Source organism: Coturnix japonica, chromosome 13, assembly GCF_001577835.2.
Source record: "Coturnix japonica isolate 7356 chromosome 13, Coturnix japonica 2.1, whole genome shotgun sequence".
Taxonomy (NCBI): Eukaryota; Metazoa; Chordata; class Aves; order Galliformes; family Phasianidae; genus Coturnix; species Coturnix japonica.
In genome coordinates, this window is record NC_029528.1 from 12464009 (window position 1) to 12487788 (window position 23780).

The window sequence follows — 23780 nt, forward strand, 5'->3', positions numbered from 1 at the left end:
AGACACAGTGCCTGAGCTCTGGCTCCCTGTCCTGCCCAGGGGGGGACACCCCACAGGGCCAGCCAGGAGCTGGCACTTGGCATCAATCCCTGCACCTCCCAAGCACGCAGGGAGCTGAGGGCTTCTCAGTGACTCAGAGAAACTCCTGGGAGTTCTTGAATTCCTTCAGGGAAAGGCGCTGAATGTTTAGGCACTTCTTTCTCTCCCCTCCCTCCCCCCCCCCCATGTGTTCAGTAGATGCTAAAAGCCAAAGCTTTCGAAGCAAGTTGAGTGCTTCTTGTACCATAAGGAGGGATCTAAAACTCAGGGTTGGTGTGATGCCATGATTGTCTGCATAGAAAAATGAGAGTGGATGAGGCCTCAAATTCTGCTTGGGAGGGAGAAAAAAAATATTAAGAATTAAAAAAAAAAGAAAAAAAGAAAAAGGCAAACAAAGGTCTGATTTCTTGCTATGGCTCTGGTCAGTTGACACCTGAGCCATGCAAGAAGGCCACTCCATGAACAGCCCTATGGCTTTGCTATCCGTACTGGACTGTCCCTAGCAGCTGGCTTGTACCTTTCCTGCTTGGGTCTGAAGCATTCCTGAACCTGGGAGCATCCAACAAAGGTGCTGGGGATGCTGGGGTCCCTCCCAGTGCAATGGGGAGCCTGGGAACCTTTGCTCGCCTGAGTGAGTGTGGCAATTTCTGTCCCTGCAGTCTGCTGGGAGAATGTCAGGACTAGCCCTGATTCACTTCAGTCACAAGAACTGCATTGTCTTAACTTGTGCCAACTCTGTTTCTAATTACATTTTAATCATTTAAAAATGATTAGCAGTTTTTATTGCCTTGTTTGTGGGTAAATTTTCTCACCCCACACATTCTCGTTGCACTCCAATGACAAGTCCTTTTATAGGCAAAAAAGCCCCCCGAACGTCCACATGACTATTTACCTACAGCATATTTTATTCCTTCCTAAATTTTAATGCATTCTGGGTGCCAAGGCTCTCGCATTTATTTTTGTGGATCAATTGTGGTATTGTGCTGTAAAATTAAGCAGTTTTTTTTGGCAGTCCTAAACAATGTAACTTCCACCGAAATGAAGATACCGCACATGTGTTAACTGAGAGAAGTTTCGGTCCTGAATAGTTGCCTTGAAGCTTTCTGCGGTGAAAAGAGTTATGTATTTTCCTCTCTTTGAAAACAAAAATTTATTATTTTTTTTTGAGACCATGTTTAAACAGGCTGTTTTTTTTAAAAGGTTCCCCCTCCCCTTCTTTTTTTTTTTGTTATCTTTACTGTGGTTACTTGCTTTATTGCTAATCTTGGTGGGTAACTGTATATTATTCACTCTATTGTTCAACAGCACAAGAGAACCTTTGTCATGCTCCCGACAGGGCTATTTATATAGCATGGCACTTCTGAGGGCTTCTTACTGCTCCCATGTTCTTCCACCTTCCAGGGAAAGGAAAATAGTCCATTGGCATGGGAGGGTGAGCAGAGGGGTCCCGAGATACTGCTTGGAGTGAGCATGGTGCTCTGCAAAGCTGTGGCTGAGGTTCACCAAGTAGTTTGGTAGTGGCACGGTGTGCCTGGATCTAGTCAGAGAGAGCCAGGAGGTGGCCCCATGCCCTGTTAATTGGTGCCATCCCCACCTCCTCATGCTGTGGGTCCCTGCTCCTGTCCCCAAGGTCTCTGCAGCCCCGTGGGAGTTTCTTGGGCTTCACCCAGTGGATTCCTGCATGAGCCAAGCTCCAATTGCCATACCTCTTTCTGACAAGGGCTCATCCCAAACAACAACTCAACATCTCTGTGCAAACAACGAGCTCCCTTAGCTTAAAACCTGAGCCTGCAGCCAGCAATGGAGCAGGGCTTTGGCAGAAGGATCTGGTGATACATGTTCCAGCTTCGTACCTGGCTCATGGTGCTCCACTAGCACAAGCAGTCATCAGTGTGCTCAGAAAAACAGGGGAAACAGGCACGCTCCCCTATAAAAAGCCAGTGGTGTTTGCATTTTAGCTCCCCTCTTAACAATGATATTTCTTAGAAGGAGAGTCATTGCACTTCTGGACATTGGGGGGAGGCTTCAGCTCTGTAAAAACAGGAGTACTGGTGTAGCCATGTAATGGAAGGACCAAGCAAATGTTAAAAGCTGTGTTCAGGGAAGAAAAAAACACCTTGTTCTGTGTGCACACATAAATGGGCCAACTACTAAATCCTTTGGAAAAGAGACCACAAATAGGCTGTTTCGGATGATCCTTGAATTATTATTTGCGAAGGGGGCAAAACCCCTCTCTTTTTATATTTTCCATTGCTAACCAGCTGTGCAAGAAGTTAAACATAGTAATTAACCCATATGTGACCCACTGTATTTGACTGATTTGCAGGCAGGGACGGCGCGGTAACTCTAGCCGGCAATTTGAACCCGCCGTGTTCGTAATGATGATTTTACAGTGTAATGGTCGCACTAAATCCTTTCACTTTTGCTCTGCAGCCGCTGTTGTGACAAGAAAAGCTGTGGCAACAGAAATGAGACTCCATCAGATCCAGTGATAATTGACAGGTAAGGACTGCTATTGTTTCCTTCGATTTTCTTTCTGTTTTGTTTTGTTTTTTTTTTTCCTCCCCTCCTCATTATAATGAAACACCTGCCCTGTCTTGCTAATGGGGAAGAATTAGGAGTAGATGCGGATGAAATTTTGTTTTTGATACCAAATTAGTTGTGCTTTGCAACTGTGATCGCCGTGGCAGGGCCATATGGAGGCTAACAGAGCGACCTGCTCGTTGGAGGGCTCCCGTGCTTGCAGACTGATTCATGTGCATAAAGAGGAGATTTTTCTTTCTGACTTTCTGTGGCTCAATTCACATGCTGTGCCAGGGAAGCTTCAGGAATAAAATAATAATAGTTTGTGATTTATGAAATGTGGTTGGGTGCTTATAAATATTTAACTTTTATTTGAAAAATGTTTGAATCATTATCACTTTTAGCTACAGTAGTTCTGTTGGATGCAATCCATCTACATTTTAAGGTTTTTATTTATGCATAAAAACAGTTAAAAAAAATAGATCTGCAAACTAAGGGTTTTTTCCCCTGTTATTTTCTTTCGTTGGAATACTATTTTGACTGTATTGTCAGTTGATTAATTCATTTTTGCCTGCCTTAATTATTGTGCTTTTAAACAGATCCATATTGCTAATCTGACATCACCGAGTAAATCACTGTAGTACAATGCATCTATTTTAGTTGCTCTGAGCCATGGATAGTTTCTGTGCTTGCAAATTATGCAAAATGGCACCAAATAGTCATTTTTACATTTTAATCGTCAAAATTCCTTGTACAAAGCCACGTGTAATGACCAGGTTATTATGCAGCATTACTCTATGAGAGTTAAATGGCCATGAAGTACTGAATCTGTCTGTCATCAGCTGGGGAAAGCAATACCGCTGCACTAATCTGTGCATGCAGGGACCCTGAAGGGAAGCTGTCTATGCATATGGGAGCGAGCGTAGAGCAGTGTGCTTCTCCTAGCATTATTGTCTGAGCTCATGTTTGCTGTATTAGGTTCAAAGTACCTTCTGTGCCAGTGTGGGTGTTTGTTATAAAAGAAAAGGTGAAGGCGTTTTGTGTGCGGAGCGCCATGCGGGAGGGATGGGGATAGCAGAGCCTGGCCAGGCACTGTGCTTCTGCAGATTGTCAGATTTATAGTTCTTGCTTGAATTTGTTAAGAAAGTGCATATATTGGAAGCTTATGGCGGGTGTTTTGATTAGCTGTAATCAGTAATCCTGAGAATGTTTAAGTCTCAGAAGATATATCTACCTATTTTAACTAGGCGTATTTCCATCTTCCGTGAGCATTAAGTAGTACTGGGAAAGGAAGGGGGGGGGGGGGGAAACCCAGCGAAATCTGTGCAGAGATGTGTTTTATAAGCACGATGCCGAGTTGAACACTATAAACATGGTGTTAGAGCGGCATTTCGAGTGACATGAAAGCTACAAAATTCACATGAATTTTTCATTGTACGGGAAAGTGAGATGTTAAGATGCTAATGGCAGGTTTACGGAAATATTTTGTTTAACTATCTAGTATGCAAAACTGCTAGTTGCAAATCACTTTAAATTATGAAAGCCAGAGATGCTGTCTGCTGCGTGCTTCTTAGGAAATGAGGGAAACTGTTACGTGAAAACACAGATTTAACTTTGTAACGGCGATCAATTTATCACTATTTACATACATTTATGCAAAAGGTACCAATTCTGAAGACTATATTTTAAACACAAGCTGAATGTAATTCAAAGCTCAGCATCCAAACCTTACCTCCTCACTCGTACTACAACGCATTTGGCTTGTGAATGGGTTAAGCTTTTAAGTTCTTCACTTGGTTTTAAATTGTGACTTTGATACAGAAGGTTGATATGACTGTGGTTTGAATAACATTTGATTTTGACCTGTTCCTGTGGGTTGCAATGGTATAAGAAATTTGACTCAGCAGTACTGTAATTAGCCCTCCCTGTGTTTTTGAAACAGGATTGTGTTACCTGGATTGCATTAGTGTGGCTTCTATTGTCGCCGCTTTGCATCTGTCCCAGTAGGGTACTTAAAACCTTTTCTTGGCCGGGGCTAGTTCAAACAATTTAGGCCAAATAAGTACGTGCTTTATACAGTTAGTGGCTTTAGCAATGCTTCTTGTGACATTTATCCTATTCATTTTTTCCCCCTTTTGGTTTGGAAAGGATGAAACGAGCTATGTGGGGCCTTTTTACCTTAAAATGAGTCCGTTAAGCACTAAAGCGCCTGCACGAGTCAGCACATGTGTTTAGTTGTACTCTATTGTCACTTCTGCATGCACACAATTTTAAAGTATTATGTCAATTGATACGCTAAGCCATATTTAGCTATTGTTATTTGCCTGTGAGCTTACAGAACTCATTTGCCATTTGGGCTAAAACACTCCCACATGCCTTGCAGTCTGATAAAGCCTCGCCTATGGATTTAATCTAACGCTCGCATCAAATCCTACCAGTCCACAGACTCTGACCTAACATAGAATTTAACGTAGAATCCATCTATGGGATTTTTGACGTATGTACTTACATGGAAATGCTATCTTCTTCTTCCATGCTGGAATACTGTTTTGGATTGATTAATTCTCTTTGATGAGGCTGGAGAAACTCGGGATAGAGAGGGCTCAGTCTTTGTGGTGGTTTAGCTAACTTGGCAAAGAGGCTCTTTGTCAACTTCAAAGTTACATGTGTTGCGTTCTTTTTCAAATCCTAGATGTATATGAAAAGTAAATCGCACGTTTTTATTTAATCAAAACGCGGGATTTAAAAAATAATAATCCATCACTGCGTTTGAAACAGGATATGACTTTATCCTCTGTAAAACTGCTTTATAGTTTGCCCTATTATAGTATCAGCGGATATAGCAGTGAAAGGGACCTAAAGAAATTCATACTCGTAGAGGGATCTCAATTTTCTCTGGAGAACAAAATAAATCTCTTCTGCTTATAGAGCAGTCATTTCAAGGAAGTTTCTTGGAAACCTGTGTGTTTCTGAATCATCTTAGCATAGCCTGTATATTTTATCACTAATCCGGTTACATGTGTTCAGATGAAGCTCTGATGAACAGGAACTCATTTTGAAAGGGATATTATTGTCACAGTACAAATGCACAATTCCTTCTACAAGTACAGTAGCAGGGCTGTATTGTAATCATACTTAAAGAAAACACAGAGCACTTCCTGTTATTAAATTAAATTCTAGATTGATTTAGCATTCAAATAGTAACTTGTATTTGAATTTAAAAGGTTTGCAATAAAATTCCTGTGAAGAAATTGAATAAATTGTAGTTTTATTACCACTCTGGATATCCCAGTGTCCTAACCTTTTTCCTTACAGTTATCTTAGTTCAATAAATAAAACCTCATTAGACTATTCCCATTTCAACGAGTTTATTAAATTTTACAGAAGTAATTAGCATAAGCTGTGCTAATTTTTCTGGAAGACTAATGAGAGAGCTTCCTAATTAGGTTTGCTTTGTAAGAATCAGAAAAGATGATAATGACAAAAGTCACACAGGGGAGAAAGTGGGGCTTTATAATATTCCTTGGTTCAGGAAAGAGGTTCTTCTCTCTCTGTTCTGCTCCGAACTTTTAAACCCAATTTACCCCTATGGGGGCCAGTATTTAGTGGTGTTACCCATGCTTGTTGGGGATTCCTTACCTTTTATGGCTGGATCCAGTAGACAGGAGTCTTATTGACTGATAAAATAGAAATAAGCACTGCAGCCCCAAATATAGTGGCAGAAAAGTCTCAGCATTGAGGATCATGCTCTGCCCACCATCCTAAAGCCTGTACCCTGTGTAAGGACAAGGTGCTGCAAACTGCCCTTGTGGCAACTGCTGCTCATCCCACATTCTGCTTCTTCCTAATGTACGTGAATAGACTTTAGCTGGTGACCTGAAATGAGCTTTGCTGATGTTTATTGGTATGGATGAGACCTACTTTAGGAACCTAACAACTGTCTTTCCCTTGGACATATGCCCTCATGTCAGCATGTGGGATTAGAGGATATCCTGAGTTGAAAGGGACCCAAAAGAGTTACCGAGTCCAAACCCCGGATCCACACAGAACCTCCCAAAACCCAAAACTTCTGTCTGAGAGCACAGTCATTCATTCATCTCGAGCAGCTCAGGGCCATGCCCACTGCCCTGGGCAGCCTGTTCCATGCCCATTGCCCTCTGGTGCAGAACCTTTCCCTCATGCTTATCTGTCCCTCCCCTGACACAGCTTCGAGCTGATCCTTCCAGCACTGTTGCTGCCACAGAGAGCAGAGCTCAGAGCTGTCATTCACTCCATATGAGGAGCTGTAGGGTGCCATGAGCTGCAGGATGCTATGTGCTGCCCAGGGGGTTGCGTGCCCCACAGTGACAGGGTGAGGGGCTCTGGCCCTGCTCTAGCAAGGCACTGATGCTCTTTGCATGACAGTCTGGATGCTGTGCCTGAGTAATAAGTTTCCTCTGGCTTCATAGGAGCAGCTGATGCATTTGCAGCGCTATCAGAACTCTTGACAGTGAAGCACAGGTGGGAACTTCTGGGCTGGAGGCTGTGATACTTTGCAAGTTTATCAGGTGTGTTTTAATGCATGGCCTGCTGCAAGCATTTGAAAGACCTGTGCAATTCAACACCTGCCATAAGGATGCTCAGCTGTGCTGCCTGCACTCCCCAGCACTTCCATGTGCTGTGGCTGCTGAGGGAGCCAGCTTTCCTGCAGATGGTTTTGAGATCTTTCAGATCTCAACCTGAAACATTTTATGTTTGTGGGCAGGATTTCACTGTGCAGCGGCATGAAAAGAGGCGCGAATGAGTTTCAGGGTCTCCATTTTACCGCCTTACAAGTCGTTATGCAGTGGATCACGTTTTACAGGCCTGATCATCTTTTCACCCTAACACAAGGTAAGAGGAAAAGTGACACTCTGGGCTGTATTGCTCTCACTGCATCCTCCACACAAACACATTTGTTGGGTGGATCTGTGGTGGTCAGCATATTGTGCAGCAGCTTTCTATGCCCAGTTGACCAGACACTGTGGGGCAAGTGCTGCTGTCCTGCTCCCCCTGCTTGGAATGAGGCTGCAGGAATCTTGGGGTCACATCCCACCTTTGTTTTCTATCTGTGCTGGTAAACTCCTTGGGTCCCTGTGTAAGGTGATAGGATGGGCAGAAGTTGGTCTCCAGCATTTCCCTCAGTGCCTGGAGCCTGTGAAGCCAGGCATTGCTGAGAGGGGAGGGTCGCCAACAAACATCCTCTAGGATTTGGTTGTGATTGATGCATCTGAAAAGCATTACCCTAAACATTAACCACATGACTTAGGCAGCCATAGGCACTTTGAGCTTCTGTGAGATAAATGGGAGACCGATCTGTAGATGCTTCTCACGCAGGGAATCAGAACGAAATGCTCACCCCTCTACAAGGGCTCCTAATGCGTGTGGTGTCTGTCCTCTTCCTAGTGAGGGAAACAGCAGAGCTAGGGATTACTTTACAAGGGTGCTTGCAAAAAACTGTTGGTTTCAGTCTGTGTGTGTTGGCGCATACCTCTGCTGCTCCAAAATTCATTTATTTTGCTCTTGGGGTTAAGTGAACTTGGCCAGGGTCAAACCAGCTCCCTCTTATTGTTCGCTTGATTTCTCCTCCCCACTCCAAGTATTAGAATTTGTATATAATTTGAAATCTATTATGCAAAACCTTAATTTGTTCTCAGCTTCATTTCGGGAGGTTTGTGAATTTCTCAGAAAACCTGTTCCGAGTTTTCAGTTTGTTATAAACCCCCAAAGCGGGCAAGTTCTATGTGGTTTTGAGTTTCACTGCAAACATTTCACACTATTCTAATAGTTGCTTGCTTCTCTCCGTGATGTCTGCAGTCAGTGTTTGGGGCTTTATTTCGCAGTGATCTTCTGCCTGATTATTACTGTTTAATATCATAGCAGAGGCTTCTATTGCTCGGTGCCATCTCCAGGCAGGTAGATGAGCCCGTGTCTGAAGTAGCTCTTATGATGCAGCTTAAATATTCAATTTGAGATTTTTCTGTGGGCAACTAAAATACTTAGGCTTGCATTGAACTTCTGAGGATCAGGGAGGCTGACGATCAGATCAATTCCGTTGCTTTTGGTGTGTGACTCTCACCTTTAGTTCTCACCCTGCAGTCCAGAGAAGTGACCTAAATGCCTGTGAGATGTTCTGGTCTCCCCATTAGGGATAGGTTCTCTGTTTATCAAGAGTTGGGGATCTTTTTGGAGAGGAAATATGGGATTTTTTTCATATGCATGCACACACTGTTTCAGGTGTGGATAAATTTGCTATCCCTTCTCAACATCTGATTTTGCTGTTGCAATGGAGGCTCACATGTGACTAACTAAATAAAAGCAATAATATTTGCAAAGCTCATCCTCAGTTTTAATGCAGATTAGCTTAAATTGTTCTGAATGTGAAATACGTATCTGACACCTGTTGTGGTGTTTACCAGGGTGAACCAAACCAGGCTAAACTTTGTTCCCCCAAAGTTTAGGCTCATAAGAAGCTTTTTTCCTGTGAACAGTCAGATGTTTTTGCATCTCTAGCCACTGAAATGTATTCTTACAAGTAATTGGCCACATCTACCAAAATAACAACCCCAAATTCAAATTCACTTCTGCTGCTGGAAGTAAATAATTTAATACGTCAGCTAACTAATAAAGCCAAAGGAGAGGAAGAAATAATCAGGGTTACTGTGTAAATCGTGACTCAGATAACTTTCTAGAAATGGATTCACGCTGTCCTCAGAGAGCAGCCAGTCCCTGTAGCTGTAATGGTAAATACTGCTATGAATTCTCTCTTTCCCCGTAGCATCGTGTTGTTTTTTTTTGTAACAGTTCTGGAAAAGTACAGAAAAAAAACATACAAAGTTCCCAGTGTGTCCCATTAGCGACTTTGCATAGGTAGTTTGTGATCAGAATATGGTACTGTATCAAATGAGTGTTTACTTTTTCCTTTTGCTAAGGACAGTATTTTGGAGGTTCCTAAAGCAGAACGAATAATTTTCTGCCCACTTTTTAAAAATAGCGTTTGGAATGAAGGGACGTGAAAACAAGTTTTCATGGTGCTGTTAATGTGTGATTTGTATGAAAATAGTTATTAAAAGGCTTTATTACAAGTCACTGAAATTACATACCGGACAGTAGTAAGGTGACCCAGATATAGAGCCTTTCAGTGCAGCCATTGAAGCACTATGAACAGTGTTGTTTTGTCTTTGGTTTCTTGCTGCCTCTAAAGGTGTAGGCAGATGAAGATAACTTTAAAAAGACCTATTTCTCCAATTACAAGCTTTTGTCCAAGAGAAGAAGAAAGATTATTATTTTTTTTTTCCAGACTCACAGCATTCTCTCTAACAAATTCCCTCAATCTGACAAGAAGCCGAGCTTGGCAGCGGGCTGGGCTTGTTGCTTGGAGCTCCCATTGGAGCTGCCTGGTGCTCTGCATGGCTGTGGGATGGCTCAGGGGAGCAGTGGGGAGGGTGACTGTGCTGGTGTATTTTGGGATCTGGTTTTACTGTGTGGTGTGGGGGCAGCCCCCAGCAGGAGCCTGGCTGGGTTTGGTCCAGCTTTGTGCCGACGCAGTGATGTCCAAAGTGGCATTCCTCAACTACTGCATCTTGCTAACCGGCTGAGGCACAATAGTTCTGTAATGTAATATAAAAAGTAATGGTGTTAGCTAACACATCCTTAATAAGATATTGTCCGCTGCTCTGCCATATGCTCCAGAGGAGGCTTTCCCTCTGTGGGGCTTTTGAGTTCTCTCAATAAGATTATTTCAAATACTCTAATCCTGAATCATTGACATGAATACAAAAGCCTAGTGACATCTAATAGATGCCTCTTAGCTTTGCTTTTCCTCTTGTTCCTTTCCTTTTTCTTCTCTTTTTACCTGACAAAAAGCTTACAGACACTTGGGCTCTGTCTCTCAGTACCAGCATGTGGGTCCCCTCGTGAAATATAAAGGAGGAAAAAGGGCTGACATAGGGCTGATAAGCCACAGAGCAAAGGACCATAGATTAAAAGTAAATGCCAGTAAATCCTACCCTGTACACTCAGTTATTCTTTTATTGTTTTCTTTAACTCTTTCAGTGCCATGCTGGGCCAGAAAGAGATGAAAAATGGGGTTTAAAAAAAAAAATGGTGCTGCTGCAATTCCATAGTGCCATGAGGTCTGAGAGCCTGATATACGTTGAGGTGTTCTTGGCTCTCCTCTCACCTTGACTTTCTCATTGGAATAGCAAACTGTTTCAGCTAATTGCATCATTTGATGTTTATATAATTTTTTGAAGATTAGCTTTTTTTTTTTTTTCCCATATATATGTATATAAAGACAGGCAGAAAGTGACATGACTGTGCTCTTGGAAAGTCTTAATGCTATATAAAGAAGATGTTAGGAAGAACTAGTATCCCACCATGAGTGTCTGGGAGTAGAAATGGTTTTCCTTCTTGTCAGTGCTGTCTCAACAGCTGCCAGACACAGAATATCATTTTCTGTTCCTCATTTTTTTTGCACTTTGCCAAACTGTTCATTGATCGCCTACAGAATCTGCCTGTAGAAGAAGTTCTTGGAACAGAACACAGTTGGTTAAAAGGAAAATGCATTCAAAATGTAATAATTTTCCGTAATTTTCTCCAAGATTTTCAGCTTCTCAGGCTTCCCTGACCAGGATAACCATCCACTTCCACCCAGTTGAGTCAGGTCTTCTCTGTAATCTTCCTGAATACAATCTTTCAGTTGGATTTTTTGGCATCTGCATCACTACATAACCATTGGCTGCCTTCCCAGATGTTAAGTCACTTTGATAAGTGGATGTTAAAAACCACTTTACCTAGCTCTGATTTTGTAGAAGGGTGACACGAGGAGAGGAAAAATGTATTCTGTATTCATTATAAAGTTCTTTGCTCTAAAAGAAGAAGAAAATTAGCCACACTCAGAGCTATTAAGACCTGATGTTAGCATCTCCCCCAGCCCACTCCGTGTGCCTCTTCATTGCTTGCGTGGTCCTGCATGAGCCGAGATGTGGCTGCAAACACATGCCTGCCCTGGAATTTGTTTCTGAGGCCAGGGCTGCACAGTGGTGTCCCGAGAGGTGGTCGGTGCCCTAAGGGGCTGAGCAGGCAAAGCGTAGTGAGCTCAGTAATAGCTCTGACATTCTGAAAAACAGACTAATAGAACATACCGTGGTGTAAGAGGAAATCTCTTTGTTAAAGCCCATTATGTGTACACAAATTGTTGTCTGTTGTATCCTGCATGACAGGAGAGAGGAACTTCTCTTTTGTTTTCCAAAGGGTTGCCCCGCTGTGACAATGGTAACTTAATTTGTCAGAAATTACAAGAACATTAATACATCATGCCCTAATGCGTCATTAGTGCATTAATACTTTCCAAGCCATCGGAGTTTTTCTAATAAATGCCTTCAAAGTTGGCTGGGCATTCATAAATTTGAGTTTTCAGTATGATAATTGTAATTGAGACACCTATTTTCCCTGATTAATTCTTGTAGTTGCTACATAACAGTCAGCCTTGTTGTCACTCGCAGCCACCCGCACTTGAAAGAATAACACGCTCTTCGTTAATATTTGCGTTGTCGTAAAGTGGCACGATTTAAAAGGGAAAAAAAAAATAATATGAAAAAGAAAAAAGGGAGACTGTTCTTGGGGAAACAAAAGAGAATTTTGGGAATGCTTTTTGCCATGGAAACACAGTTATCGCTCATTAATCTGTCACGTACAGAACAAGTTCCAGACTACAACACGCTTGAGCGAGGCGGCAGTCCCGGGGGTTCGTCTCCCTTCCTCTGCTACCTTTTACCTGCCGGCAGCACTACAGGAGTTAAGGGCTGCAGCCCCTTCCCTAAATCCCATCACGTGTCTGGCTGGCTCCCAAATTGTGGGGACCCCCCCTCTTGTCCCTGGCTGTGTGGCCTCGCAGCTCCCTGGGCACATGCAGCGATGGGGACCTGACCCTGGGGTGCCGCTGCTTTCTGCTTTCAGCAGCGGGTGGCTCCAGGAGGAAGGAAGTTTTTCCCTTCATTTCCAAGATAAGGTGTCATTCATGAGAGCAGCGTGCTGAACTAATCAGGTTAATTGAGAGGCCCTGAATAGCTCTCATTGAGCGGATCCCTCCTTCCTGCTCAAGGCAGATAGTGCAGACAGAGAGATTACAAGTGCTTTAAACTCTGGCTCGCCATCTCTGAATTTCACACCCATTTCAGGGCGACGGGGGTCAGAGCAGACGTGTGACACAGGGGTTGTACAATTTAGCTGCGCTGGAAGCAAGGTTTATTATCATTATTTTTTTTTTAATCATCATCATGGTGATTATTTTTTTAGCACAGCCAAATCCTCCGATCTGAGCAGCTTTCCTGATGTCAGTGATGTCCTTCTGATTTATACAGGTCGTGCGGGTGCAAATTGCTCCAGTGTTTTTGGAAAGATGGAGAGGACTGACCCAGCAGCACTGCTGGCTCTGGATTGATCTGCTCCTGAGTGTTGTTAATATTAAAATTACTTCAGACCTAACTCATGGCAGGGCTGCAGGAAACATTAATTTTAAAAAGATGTTTTCAGTGTTTGAAGCAGATAGCAGTTGGTTTTATTGCTTTTATGGTATCATTTCCCTTTAAACCCTTCTAATCGAAGTGGCTCTACATAATTTTATTCAAGTTTACCAGAATGCTCAAGCATTTCCCTCTGGATGCTCTTGCCAAATTAGGAACATCCAGGCTCCAAACCTCGCTGTAATCTCCCTACTCGCTGCAGTCTATTACATTTTCTTTGCAAATATCGTAACCATTAGAATGCAGGGGAGAGAATTTCCAGGAAAATAAATTCCCCCAAAGCAATGCCCTCCACCCCATCCTCCTCCAAGACAAACTGTGTGCTTGGCTCAATTTGAGCATGAGCTTCGGTGTCCCCATTGCCCCCTCCCCATGGCTGCTTTTCTTTGGAAGTTTCAGGAATGACTTTAATTATCTCCACAATCAAATTCTCACCGCTGTCCCTGTGAAAGCGTGTAGTCATGGATTGCTGGGATTATTTTCTTTAGCACTTGGGGATAGAGAAACTGGTTGTTTCCAAATGAGAACCAGCTGGGTTCTCATCGCTGGCGTTTGGAGGAGCTGCTCTGCTCACCCGCCCGATGCTGCACACAGAACCCAGCCCCCAGATAGCTGTTGTCGGCTTTGCCACATGTTCTTATGCAATATCGAGGCTGATTGTGTTTATGGCATTAATATGTTTCTTCAGGGGGGAGCTGCTGCTGGAGCTGGCATTAACTCCTTGCAAAACATGGGGCAGGCAGAGGTGCCTGAGCTGCCCTGGGTGCCAGGGCTCCACCTGCCTAAAGTAAAATTCATCCCCCAGTAAGATGTCAGATGTGTTCTGCAGGTGACAGGTGAGCAAGCAAGAGACAGCAGAGGGAACTTTTCTTATCTAACATTTTGTTGCCGTAGAAGATGAGCTGTAGGGATGATGTTCCTCCCCTCTTCCAGCTTGGAGAAAGAAGTTATTTGTCATACCTTATTAATCTGTTTTAGTGCCAAACTCAATTTGAAATTAGGACCATGTGTCTTGTCAGGAGTTACATGACCTCTGATTTCAGCTGAGCATTCTGTCAGAAGGAAAGGTGCAGAAATCTTCATTTTCTTGTGAGGATGTAAAATGGGAGATGCTTTATTGGATTTAAGGCAGCTGCCTCAGATTTCTGTTTTTCAGGAGGGAGAAACGTTCATTATTTGGAACAGGAAATTTTCTGTTTATGGTTTATCTGCATATTAAAAATCCATATGACAAACAGATATATCTGTAAAGTTTCTGCGTTCAGTGGTGCCCTCATGCTGGCGCACACAGCTCATGCTTTGCTGCAAACTGCTTCTGTGGTGCTTTACATGTGCAGTTGTGTGACTTCTTAACGTCTGCAATGAATGAGCGACTCCATCAGCAGCTCAGGTTAGAAATCCAGAAAAGAAATCTTCCAGCTCCTTTATTATTAAGAAAAAGATAAAGTTTGTAGGAAAGCAAATGAGAGATTGCTCAGCATTGGGCAGATGGTTGTATACGATTTGATTCCTGTCATATCGGGGGTGCAATGACTTTGACTCTGGTAATATCCCTTTTAGCACAACCAGGTTATTTCTGTGCACACTAAAAGCAGTGGGCTCTGATGATGTTCAGCTCATGGCACAGCAGCACTGCGTTGTTTGGGAGTTTGGGGCTGAAACAAACATTCTGCAGCCGCCGTGAACCCAACTCTCTGTAGGTTTCCAGTTGTGCACTTTTCCTTCTGCCAATGCATTCGTTTGGCGTTTCAGCTTGTTGTCTTACAGTATGCACACACATACGCACCGTGGTCTGCTATTATTATTATTTTCTTTTAATCTGGCTTTTCCATTTTTTTTTTTTTCTTTCGACAAATAACTGCTGCATTTCCACTCATTCAAATTTGGGCCGAATTTTACTTCCTGTTTCAAAGGTCAAGGAAAGCTGACCTCAACAGCAGTGTTGAGGCTGCTGAATTATTCATATCATTGACTTTTTGTCAGCTTCCACATTTGTGCAGAGGGATGTTTTATTCATTTATCTCATTTAGGGACCTGCTCTGCACCTGTTTCTACCATTAAGTACCCTGTAATTTGCATTTGATGCTAATTTAGTTTCATATCAGCCTGGTCCCCCCTTGTTAATTTAATTTTCTAAGACCCTTTTCATTACAGTAGAAATGTTTCCCTCTTTAAAGCAAACATCTATACAAGTAATTGTATAAACTGCCTTTTAAATAATATCTTTTAGAAGATTCCATCGTTTAATTCCTTAATTCCTATAATTAGCCACGGTTTGATTAATGTTTCAAAGGGTTAAATTAAAATGCAGAATTACTCAAATGCATACTTGAATAATTTTCTCTCTTCTGATAACTGTTTCTGCATTGCTGCCTTTATTCTCCTCGTGATTCTGGGTATTATGTGTACTAACAAGGCCTAATTTTCCCACGTAGTGATTTTATTCTGCTAACCAGTTGCTGTTGTATAAAATGGAATAGTCAGAAACTCTGTATTGCAGTGAGGTGCTTCGTTTGCCTTCTGAGAGTTGCTGTGCTGGAGGAGCTGCTCTGGGTTGCCTTCCAGATTGTGAGAAACTTGTAGAGATCCTTTATTTTGTCAACAAGCATCACTGATGACTGTGCTCTCACAGACAGCACCATCAGCTCTGCTCGCTCCAGAGTATCATTTGGAAATGTTTAAAGCCACCATAGATTTGCTTCTGGAGGTGGATATTTACATATGCTGTGATGCCGCAAGGCAAAATTTTATAGAAGTGCCACTGCAGAGTGCATTTATGCATCCCCAGTGCACTGTGGTAAATATGTGCCCTGAGGGCCCGTGGGGGAGAACCCATGTCCCTTTGGGGAGAACCTCTGTCCCATCACTGCCTGCAGGTTTGTTTAAAATAACCCTGGGGAACAGCAGCTGTGGCTCAGCACAGAAGCATCTCAGCATTAACCACTGTTCTGCCCACCAAAAGGTGACAGCTTTGCTCCTCTGAGTCCCTCTGGAGGTCGTTGTGAGTTCGGGGAGAGGTGTCTGCAAGTTTGGGCTGAAAAGAGGCTTGTTTGTGCTTGTATCTTAGCTTAAGTATAGGAGGCTCCAGCTGCAGGCAGAGTGGATACAGAGGCTGGGGTTGGTTGCGAGTCCCTGAAGCATGTCTGGTATTGCTTAGCAGTGAGCCTGAGACTCAGGCTCCAGTGCTGCTGTAGTGTGAAGGTTGCAAATCCAAACTAGGAGGTGAAACAAAACCTCTGGTTCTGCCTTGCTTCTGGGATGTTTTGCCTTGCCTCTAGTTGCAAATGTGCCTTGTGGGCTCTGTGCTGGCAGAAACTCTCAGTGCTGCTTCCAGCGGCCACAGAAGGGGATGGTTTGGGGGCACAGCCCTGCACACTGCAGGTTTGAGGTCTGGTATGTCGGGTATGAAGCTGAGTGTCCTGAACCACTGCCTCTCTGAGCAGCCCCAAAATTCAGGCACTGGTCATAGCTCCTCCCCATCCTTTTTTTTTTTAATCATATACCCGCAGTAAAGACCTTAGCACCAGGCATTTCCTGAGTATTAATGACCAGCTGGGGTTAATGGCCCTTGCTTGTGCCTTCAGTCATCAGCTCCTCCCGACTGGTCATTAATTCCTAGGAAAAGCCCTCAGTGGAGGTCATTATTGCTTAATTATCTCCATACACTTTAATGCCAGTTTTGACAATGTACAGTCTCATACTTTGAGTTATAGGTACTTTATAATTCATTAAATAGCTTATCATTAAAACTGCAGATGATCTTGATTATTATTTATTAATGTTTTCCCTTTGATTTTCTTTATTTTTTTTTTAATCTGATGCTCCCATGCTTTAGTAAAGAGGGGACAAAGGTAGATGTGGTGTGGCTGTGATGCTTAGAGCTGTAGTGGCTGTCCTGGTCTGGGGGGGGGGGATCTCCCAGGCACCAAGACCTTGGCCTTGAGCATCTGTGTGTAATGGAAGGCTCAGGGCTTATTTTGCTCAGTTCTTGAGGGCCAGTAGAAAGAGCTGAGAGAGCAATAGGATGGCTGCCGTGCTGTGCTGCGAAGGCCAGACTTCCCTATGCCTATCCTGTGCTGTGAAAGCACTGGCAGAAGCCACCACACATATTTGGTTGTTCTTTTCTCCTTGCCCTGGACCCAACATAGGCTTGGGGGTTGTCTTGGTGAGCTGCACATGTATTGAGGACTCTTGGTGTTCATGGTTTGTCTTTTTCTACAACAGCATCAGGTTGTCAGAGTGTTGTAGAGCACATAGTTGTCAGGCAGTTGGAGCCTCTCTTATTTTTCTTATTTATTTATTTATTTCCCCCCCAGTATTTACAAGTGTAATGCTGATCTTTGTGTTGGCTGTGCCTCTGAGGTCTCAGTATCCTGCCTGACACTATGTGTTGGCACCATGAATGTTGCCTCTGTGCTGGGGGCTTGGGGGCAGTGGTACTGCCCTGTGCAGCAGCTCTCCATTAGCCAGAAAGCTTGTAGGGGTGTTTGCTCCCTGTATGCAGGTGCCACTTGGGTTGCTCTCCCCAACGCCTGGCAGCATCAAATTGTTTAGGCAATAATAATAATGATTTGGAACCATTTTCTCTGTTACCTCTGTTGGTTTTGTGTTTGCTGGAGGAAAAGTTATGTGTGGATGTGAAAATAGTGGCTTCATTGAGCTGTGCCATCGCTGTCGGTGGAGGCCAACGTTTTGCCCACCGTGTTTGCTTTCCTACCTCTGCACTGCGTGTGTTTACAAAACCTCCTTCTGAACCGCTATAAACTGTGTGAGCAATCTGCCTCCCAGCCCCAGCCTTCTCCAAAAACTGGTCCGTTCTGATTAAAATCATTGTGTCATTTAAAAGCGAGGAAGCAAACAAACCCAAAGCTTTCGCAAAGTCCGAAAGCAGCGTGAAAAGAAAATAGAACCAAAATCAACGGCTCTCCTGTTACCTCTGCAAGGGAAGCCCAACGGCTTGAGGCCAATGGAGAGCTGCATGTTAGGAGGAGAAAAAGCGCAGAGGGCAAAAGGGAGCAACGGGAGTTATTTATTTATTTAAGAGCCTACAGGATTTATGGCAGAACTAATTTGGGAACGCGCTCTATTCTAAATTCCTGCTGTGTGCGAAAGCCATCGGTGCGCAAAGCAGAGGCAGCGGGTGAGGATTTTAAGGAGAAGGGCATCAGCCCCGGTTACATACGGCCAGTTTTTTCCCTTCTCCCTTCTCAGTAGTGGCATTGTAGGTAGCCATGAATTAGGGCTCAGATCGGTGTCTCCTCGCCATAAATCCCGGTGGCGGAGCTGTGCTTACCACGGGCCGAGGGGCAGCGCAGCGTGTTGTTGTCAGCGACACGGAGCAGAGCTCCTCCTGAACGGAAAAGCGCTGGCTCCAGATTGTCGCCAGGGAAAGCAGAAACAGAAGTGGTGCGTGTGGTGAGAGCCGGCCGCTCTGCAGCCGCAATGCGCTCACTGCTGCTCCTGTGCATGGGATTCATCACCTCTTCTGATACCTTCTGTTTATTTCTCTTTCTTCCTTCCTCTTTTCTCTCTTCTTTACTTCTTCTTCCCTCTTTCTCTTTACATTTTCACGCTTTTTCCTCTTCTTTTTCCTCTTCCCTCTCTTTTTCTTCTCTTAATTTCTTAACACTTCCCTCTCCCCCTTCCTTTTTTCCCCTTTTCCCCCCTTCCCTTTCCCCCCTTCTTTTCCTTCTCTCCTCCGTCTCTCTTCTCTATTTCTCTCTTTTTTTTCTTTTCTCCTCCCTCTTCTCTAATTGTTCCCATGCTAAAAGCCAAAAACAGAATAAAAACTGCTGCTTTAGCACTGTGGTTTATGGCATTCTTCAGGGGTGTTTTCTTCTGCACAGTATGTTCTGTATCTTCCTCTTGGATCATCATCTCTGCGGAAGAGAAAACACTCCTGTTCCGTTAAGAGCTGAGAAGCGTGGAAAAATGCTATGTATAAAGAATGCATAACACTTTTTCCCTTTCTCAACATCCATATAATTACTGTTAATCCAAACCCAAAAGTCTCAGGGTTAGAGATCGCTAAAGTTACATTTCACAAGACAAACACTGAACATAGTGCTTAAAAAAAAACTGGTGACCAATTATGTGTCATACACTGTAAAACCAGGCATGGTATTTTGCTAGGAAAAAGCAGAGGCATTCAGGTCTGTTACCATATGGAATACAAAATTAGCTTTATTTACATTTATTTCTTTCCCCCTGCTTTGCGGAGAGCAAAGTGAGCTATTAAAACTCTTGATATGTTTGTTTTTCAGAAAGAATAAATAGCGTGAATAAAGAAAACATCAGGGGGGAATTGATGCAATGTACATTGACGATGTTGCCTGTTTTATTTTGTATTTTTTAAGTCTTAATTTCAGGGTGGGAGCAGTGGAGCTGTGTTGGATGGGAAGTGTATTCAGGCAATGAAAGGCTACATTTGAATGCAGCTTTTTTGTTTACATTTTCAGCAAAACCAAGATGACACAGCTGGGCATGTTCAAAGTGAAATAAAAATAGGAATGAATAAATAAATAGTAGGGAAGAATAGTAGTAAATAAAAACGAAATACAGTGAGCGGCATGCTGAGCCCTGCGGAAGGCACCCTTTGCTGGGCAGGGCAGTGCTGGGGATGGGGACAGCTGGGCTGGGAAGGTTGGGATGGGCAGCGGCACAGCGTCACATCCTCTGTGCTGCCTCATCCTCCTGCACTGCACCCCATGAGCTCCATTTCCACTTGGGCAGGTAGCATTGTGCTGCTGAGAGTAGGATGTTTTCTTGCATGTTTTGGGTGTAACTTTGAGTTGACAAGGAGAAATTTTGGTCAAAATTCTACTTTTTGTGTTGGCTTGAGGAAGGTTTTTTCCTCCAGAGGAGGATGAATGGTGAATGTGAGGGAGCTTTGCTGCTCCCAGCACACCTGTAACCCTTTGGGCACTGTCCAGCCCAGCGCAGATGGAGGAGAGCCGGGGATGCTGGGAGGCCTGGCAGCAGCAGGCAGACAAAGATAGATAGCAATTAGGATCTAGAAGCAGACTGAGAGATAAGGAGTCACTGAAGATTTACTGGATGTATATGGACAGCAAGAAAGAACGAGTACATTGGGAGCAGAGAGGGAGGTGTGTATGCACAGTAAATCTCCAGCAATGCCGTATCTCTGGCTGCTGCAGCATTCTAATTGCTATCCCCTCGGCTGCCGTTTTCTGGCCCCCAGCCACTTTCTCTCCCTGTCCCTTCCTACCTACACCATCACCTTGGCAAGCCAGGATTACTCTTATGGCTTATTGTGGAAGTGTGCTGGAGCACAGAGTTCTTCCTAAGTCTGCTGTGATTTGTGCTCAGTTTTCTGAGGGCTTCAGTGAACCCTGGGGGTCAGAGTGGAGCTGGAAATGCTGTGGGTTTGCTGCTTACATGGAGTTTGGGGCACAGCTGGGTCACTCTCACTGCTGGACTGCTCATGGTGTTTTTCTCGACAATGGGGAGAGTCTTGTGCATCAGTGTACCTGGAACTGGGCAATTACTAATGTAATGGGGGAATTTGAGAGGTGTTTCTCACCATCACCCTGGGGATTAAGGGCAGCCCCAAGCTACAGCTCACAGTCTGTACAATAGCAATGATCTCACTACTCTTAAACTGGCTTTGGGAATCCTCTTTACCCAGGAACAATCTAGAAACATCTGACTCTTTGGAAAAAACTTTCCTTTCCTTGTCAACCTGCATAGCTATTTAATATCAGGCAGGATTTTTCTCGGGTCAAATTCTATTTGCTTTCTCAATGTGAGTAGCCCCAAGGATCTCTCACAAGCAGGATTTACCTCCTTAGGTTGGAAGGACAGATGTATCTGTAGCACTGCAGTGAACCTTGTGTGGTTAAAGTTGTAATGGTTTATTTCTCTTGCCAGACAGGCATAAATGCCTCTTTGGATTATCTTATTCTTCCACATGTCTTGGAGATCATTTCTTGATTTGTTCAAACTCACATTAGTATACAAGCAATGCTTAATTACAATAGCTTTATATCAAGTAAATATTTTCTTAAATGCATAATTGATTGTGTAGGGAAGGAAGAGCTGTGGGAATGGAAATCATACATCATTTCATTATTAATGGCAACGTCTAAATAAAATGCAGACCTTGACATATTTAATGGATGGCTGAGTCCATTCTGCTTTAAAATACAAACTGTTGTGGTTTTTTGTTTTGTTTTGTTTTAAAGGTGCCTGCATAATTTCAGCCAGCTTAGGTTGAATTTAATATTTCTACAAGTGTGTTTGAGTGGATTTAAGTTTGTAGATCCTAATGTAGGTTGTCTCAGAGCAAACCATTAGGGAAATAGTGTCGGCATAGAGTTGAAAATTAATATTCTCTTAAAGAGATTTTTTTTTTCCCCCAAAAATAAATTAATTTGGGGATTTTCTTAAAAGCTTCATAGCACCTAATAAAGTTTTTTCACATTTTTTTGTACTATATTTAAAAGTGAAACTGGGGGAGCTTTGCAGCTTCACGCCATGGCCATGGTCTGTGGCACAACCAAAGAACAAATCCTGCTGCTTGTCCTTTTATTAGCTGTGAGCACTGATGAGTGATGCTGGAGAATTGGTCTTGGATGGATGGAGGTGGGATAGGTGTGAGGAGATGCAAACCCTGGGCTCCCATTTGGCAGGCTCCATTAGGGTGGCACATGAAGCTCCTTGCAGTGAAGCTTCCAGACCTTCTCTCATCACCTTGAAAAACAAGAGGAATCTGTTGTATTATCTGTTATGTGAATCCAGTTAATGCCCACGTGTTCCCATGATGTGTGCAGGTGCCAGACCTGGCATGGGCTACATTTCTTCTGGCAGGATGGCTCAGTCTGTACAACAGCAGTGCCAGGACAGGAAGGGATTCATGTCTGGGTAATGCAAGGGATGCAGAGCATCCTCACAGGGGACCACTGCAGCTTATTCAGGTGGCACTGCCTGTGGTTCCCATCAGCAGTGGTGGGAAGGATGAAAGAGAAGAGCAGGATGACCACAGCAGGATGGTGAAGTGTGATGGTCTGGAGCAGAGTGGCTGCTCTTAAGCATCTTGGCAGCTCTGGACACGTGCTACAGCTGGTGCTGTAAGGAGGTCAGGGTTTTCTTCCTTAGTGTTTGGCAGAGCTGTTGCCTTCCAATCCAGCACAGACTGTGGAGGCCTTTAGATGTGAGCTGCAGAGAACTTCTGCTCTTCTCATCTCAAGATCTTTAAAATATTGCAAATAGTTCATTTGTTTTAAAGCTTTAAACTCAAGCCTTTGATGTTGATTTAGGAAGTTCAATAATAAAGCAAAGTGTTCTCCAAACGAGAGCTTTTGTCAGAAAACCTTGCTTTACAATGAAAAGAAGGAAAACATAAATAAATGGTACTCAAATATTTATAAAGGCATTCAGCAGATCAAAATGCTTCATTTTGCCTTTATGTTGTTACTTCGTGTCACCCCGTCTGGGGCTATTTTTTGTTTAAACCATGCAATGCAGAACGTATTTTGTTTCTTATGTCATTAATTTGCAGTGTTTTATCGAGTCCTTTCTCACAGGGACATCAATAGGGCATTCAGGGGATACGTATGGAAATGGATGAGTGTTATTGGTTTGGCTGTCAGCTTTGCTCCTGGCTGCTACAGATGGTGGGGGTGAGCTCAAAGGAGGAGATAGGAGGCTGCTCCGATGATAATATCAATTATCCACAGGCTGATTGAGCCTTGCGCATGTGCATTTCTGTTTGGGCACTGCACAATGCCTTCCCTTGCCCAGGGAACACGGGATTCCCTGATTCTGTTGCTGGCAAATCTGCCTCTCCAGCTCCATTCAATCCAGTGGCAGGAATATGTCCTGGCCTTGTTTTGGCAGGGGAGTTGGAGGCCTCCTCTCTCCTTGTTCCCTGGGCTAATGGAGCACTGTGGGAGGGAGAACCACTTGGGACCCAAAGAAAAAGGGATTTTCAGAGAGAAAGTTTCCAGGAATTTGTTAGGAGCCATGATTTTTCCCCCCAGATATATAGTTGGGATCACTTTTGCCAGCATCTGAGCTCCGTCAGGTCCTGTGTCTCCAACTTGCACAAGTTCTGTATTTCCATCATGGAGTTATGCTCATGGTGTCTGCATTTAGGAAAATGCTTTTATTTCACCACGATCTTGGTCAGGTCTTGGAACTCTGTTACAGTATCAGCACATGCCACTGAGCAGGAGAAGGGAATGCTTTGCCCACAGAGGTGTCAGTGTGCAAGGTGTGCTATGGAGGAGGTGGCAAAGGGAATGTCCCTGAGGTGCGCGGAGCAGAGAAGAAGGATGGGGTGATAGAACCAGAGCAACTTAGCAGAAAAAAAAACACCAAGAGGCACCGTTTCCATTTGTAATTTGACTGGCTGGGGGAAGGGACTCAGGAAAGCGTCCTGTGGATATCCCTGGGGACGCTGAAGAGGTTTTCAGATGTGGTTCTGAATCCAAAGCATTCATTGCTTCCTGTGACATATGACCTCTCTCTCTCTCTCTTCTTTTTAAAATAATATAAATAAGGTTTATTTATTTATATAACTATTAGCCAAGTCCTGCATTGTAGGCTGGTAAAAATACCCACAATCACTGCTTGCTGTTGAGCAACTTTAATTCTGCTAAGACCTAAGCCTGAGTAAGCTGCAGCTTTTGTTCCTGGAAACTCAGAGATTCT

General features: G+C 43.6%; 1 protein-coding gene across 9 annotated transcripts in view; it reads left to right on the forward strand.

Annotated features, from left to right (window-relative positions):
* EBF1 (EBF transcription factor 1) overlaps window positions 1-23780 on the forward strand; it is a 249148-nt gene that overhangs the window by 15880 nt on the left and 209488 nt on the right. For all 9 annotated transcript variants that reach the window (XM_015876221.2, XM_015876222.2, XM_015876219.2 and 6 more), the window contains exon 6: window positions 2473-2541. In XM_015876221.2, the coding sequence (XP_015731707.1) occupies window positions 2473-2541 (69 nt within the window). The remainder of the gene's footprint in view (window positions 1-2472; window positions 2542-23780) is intronic.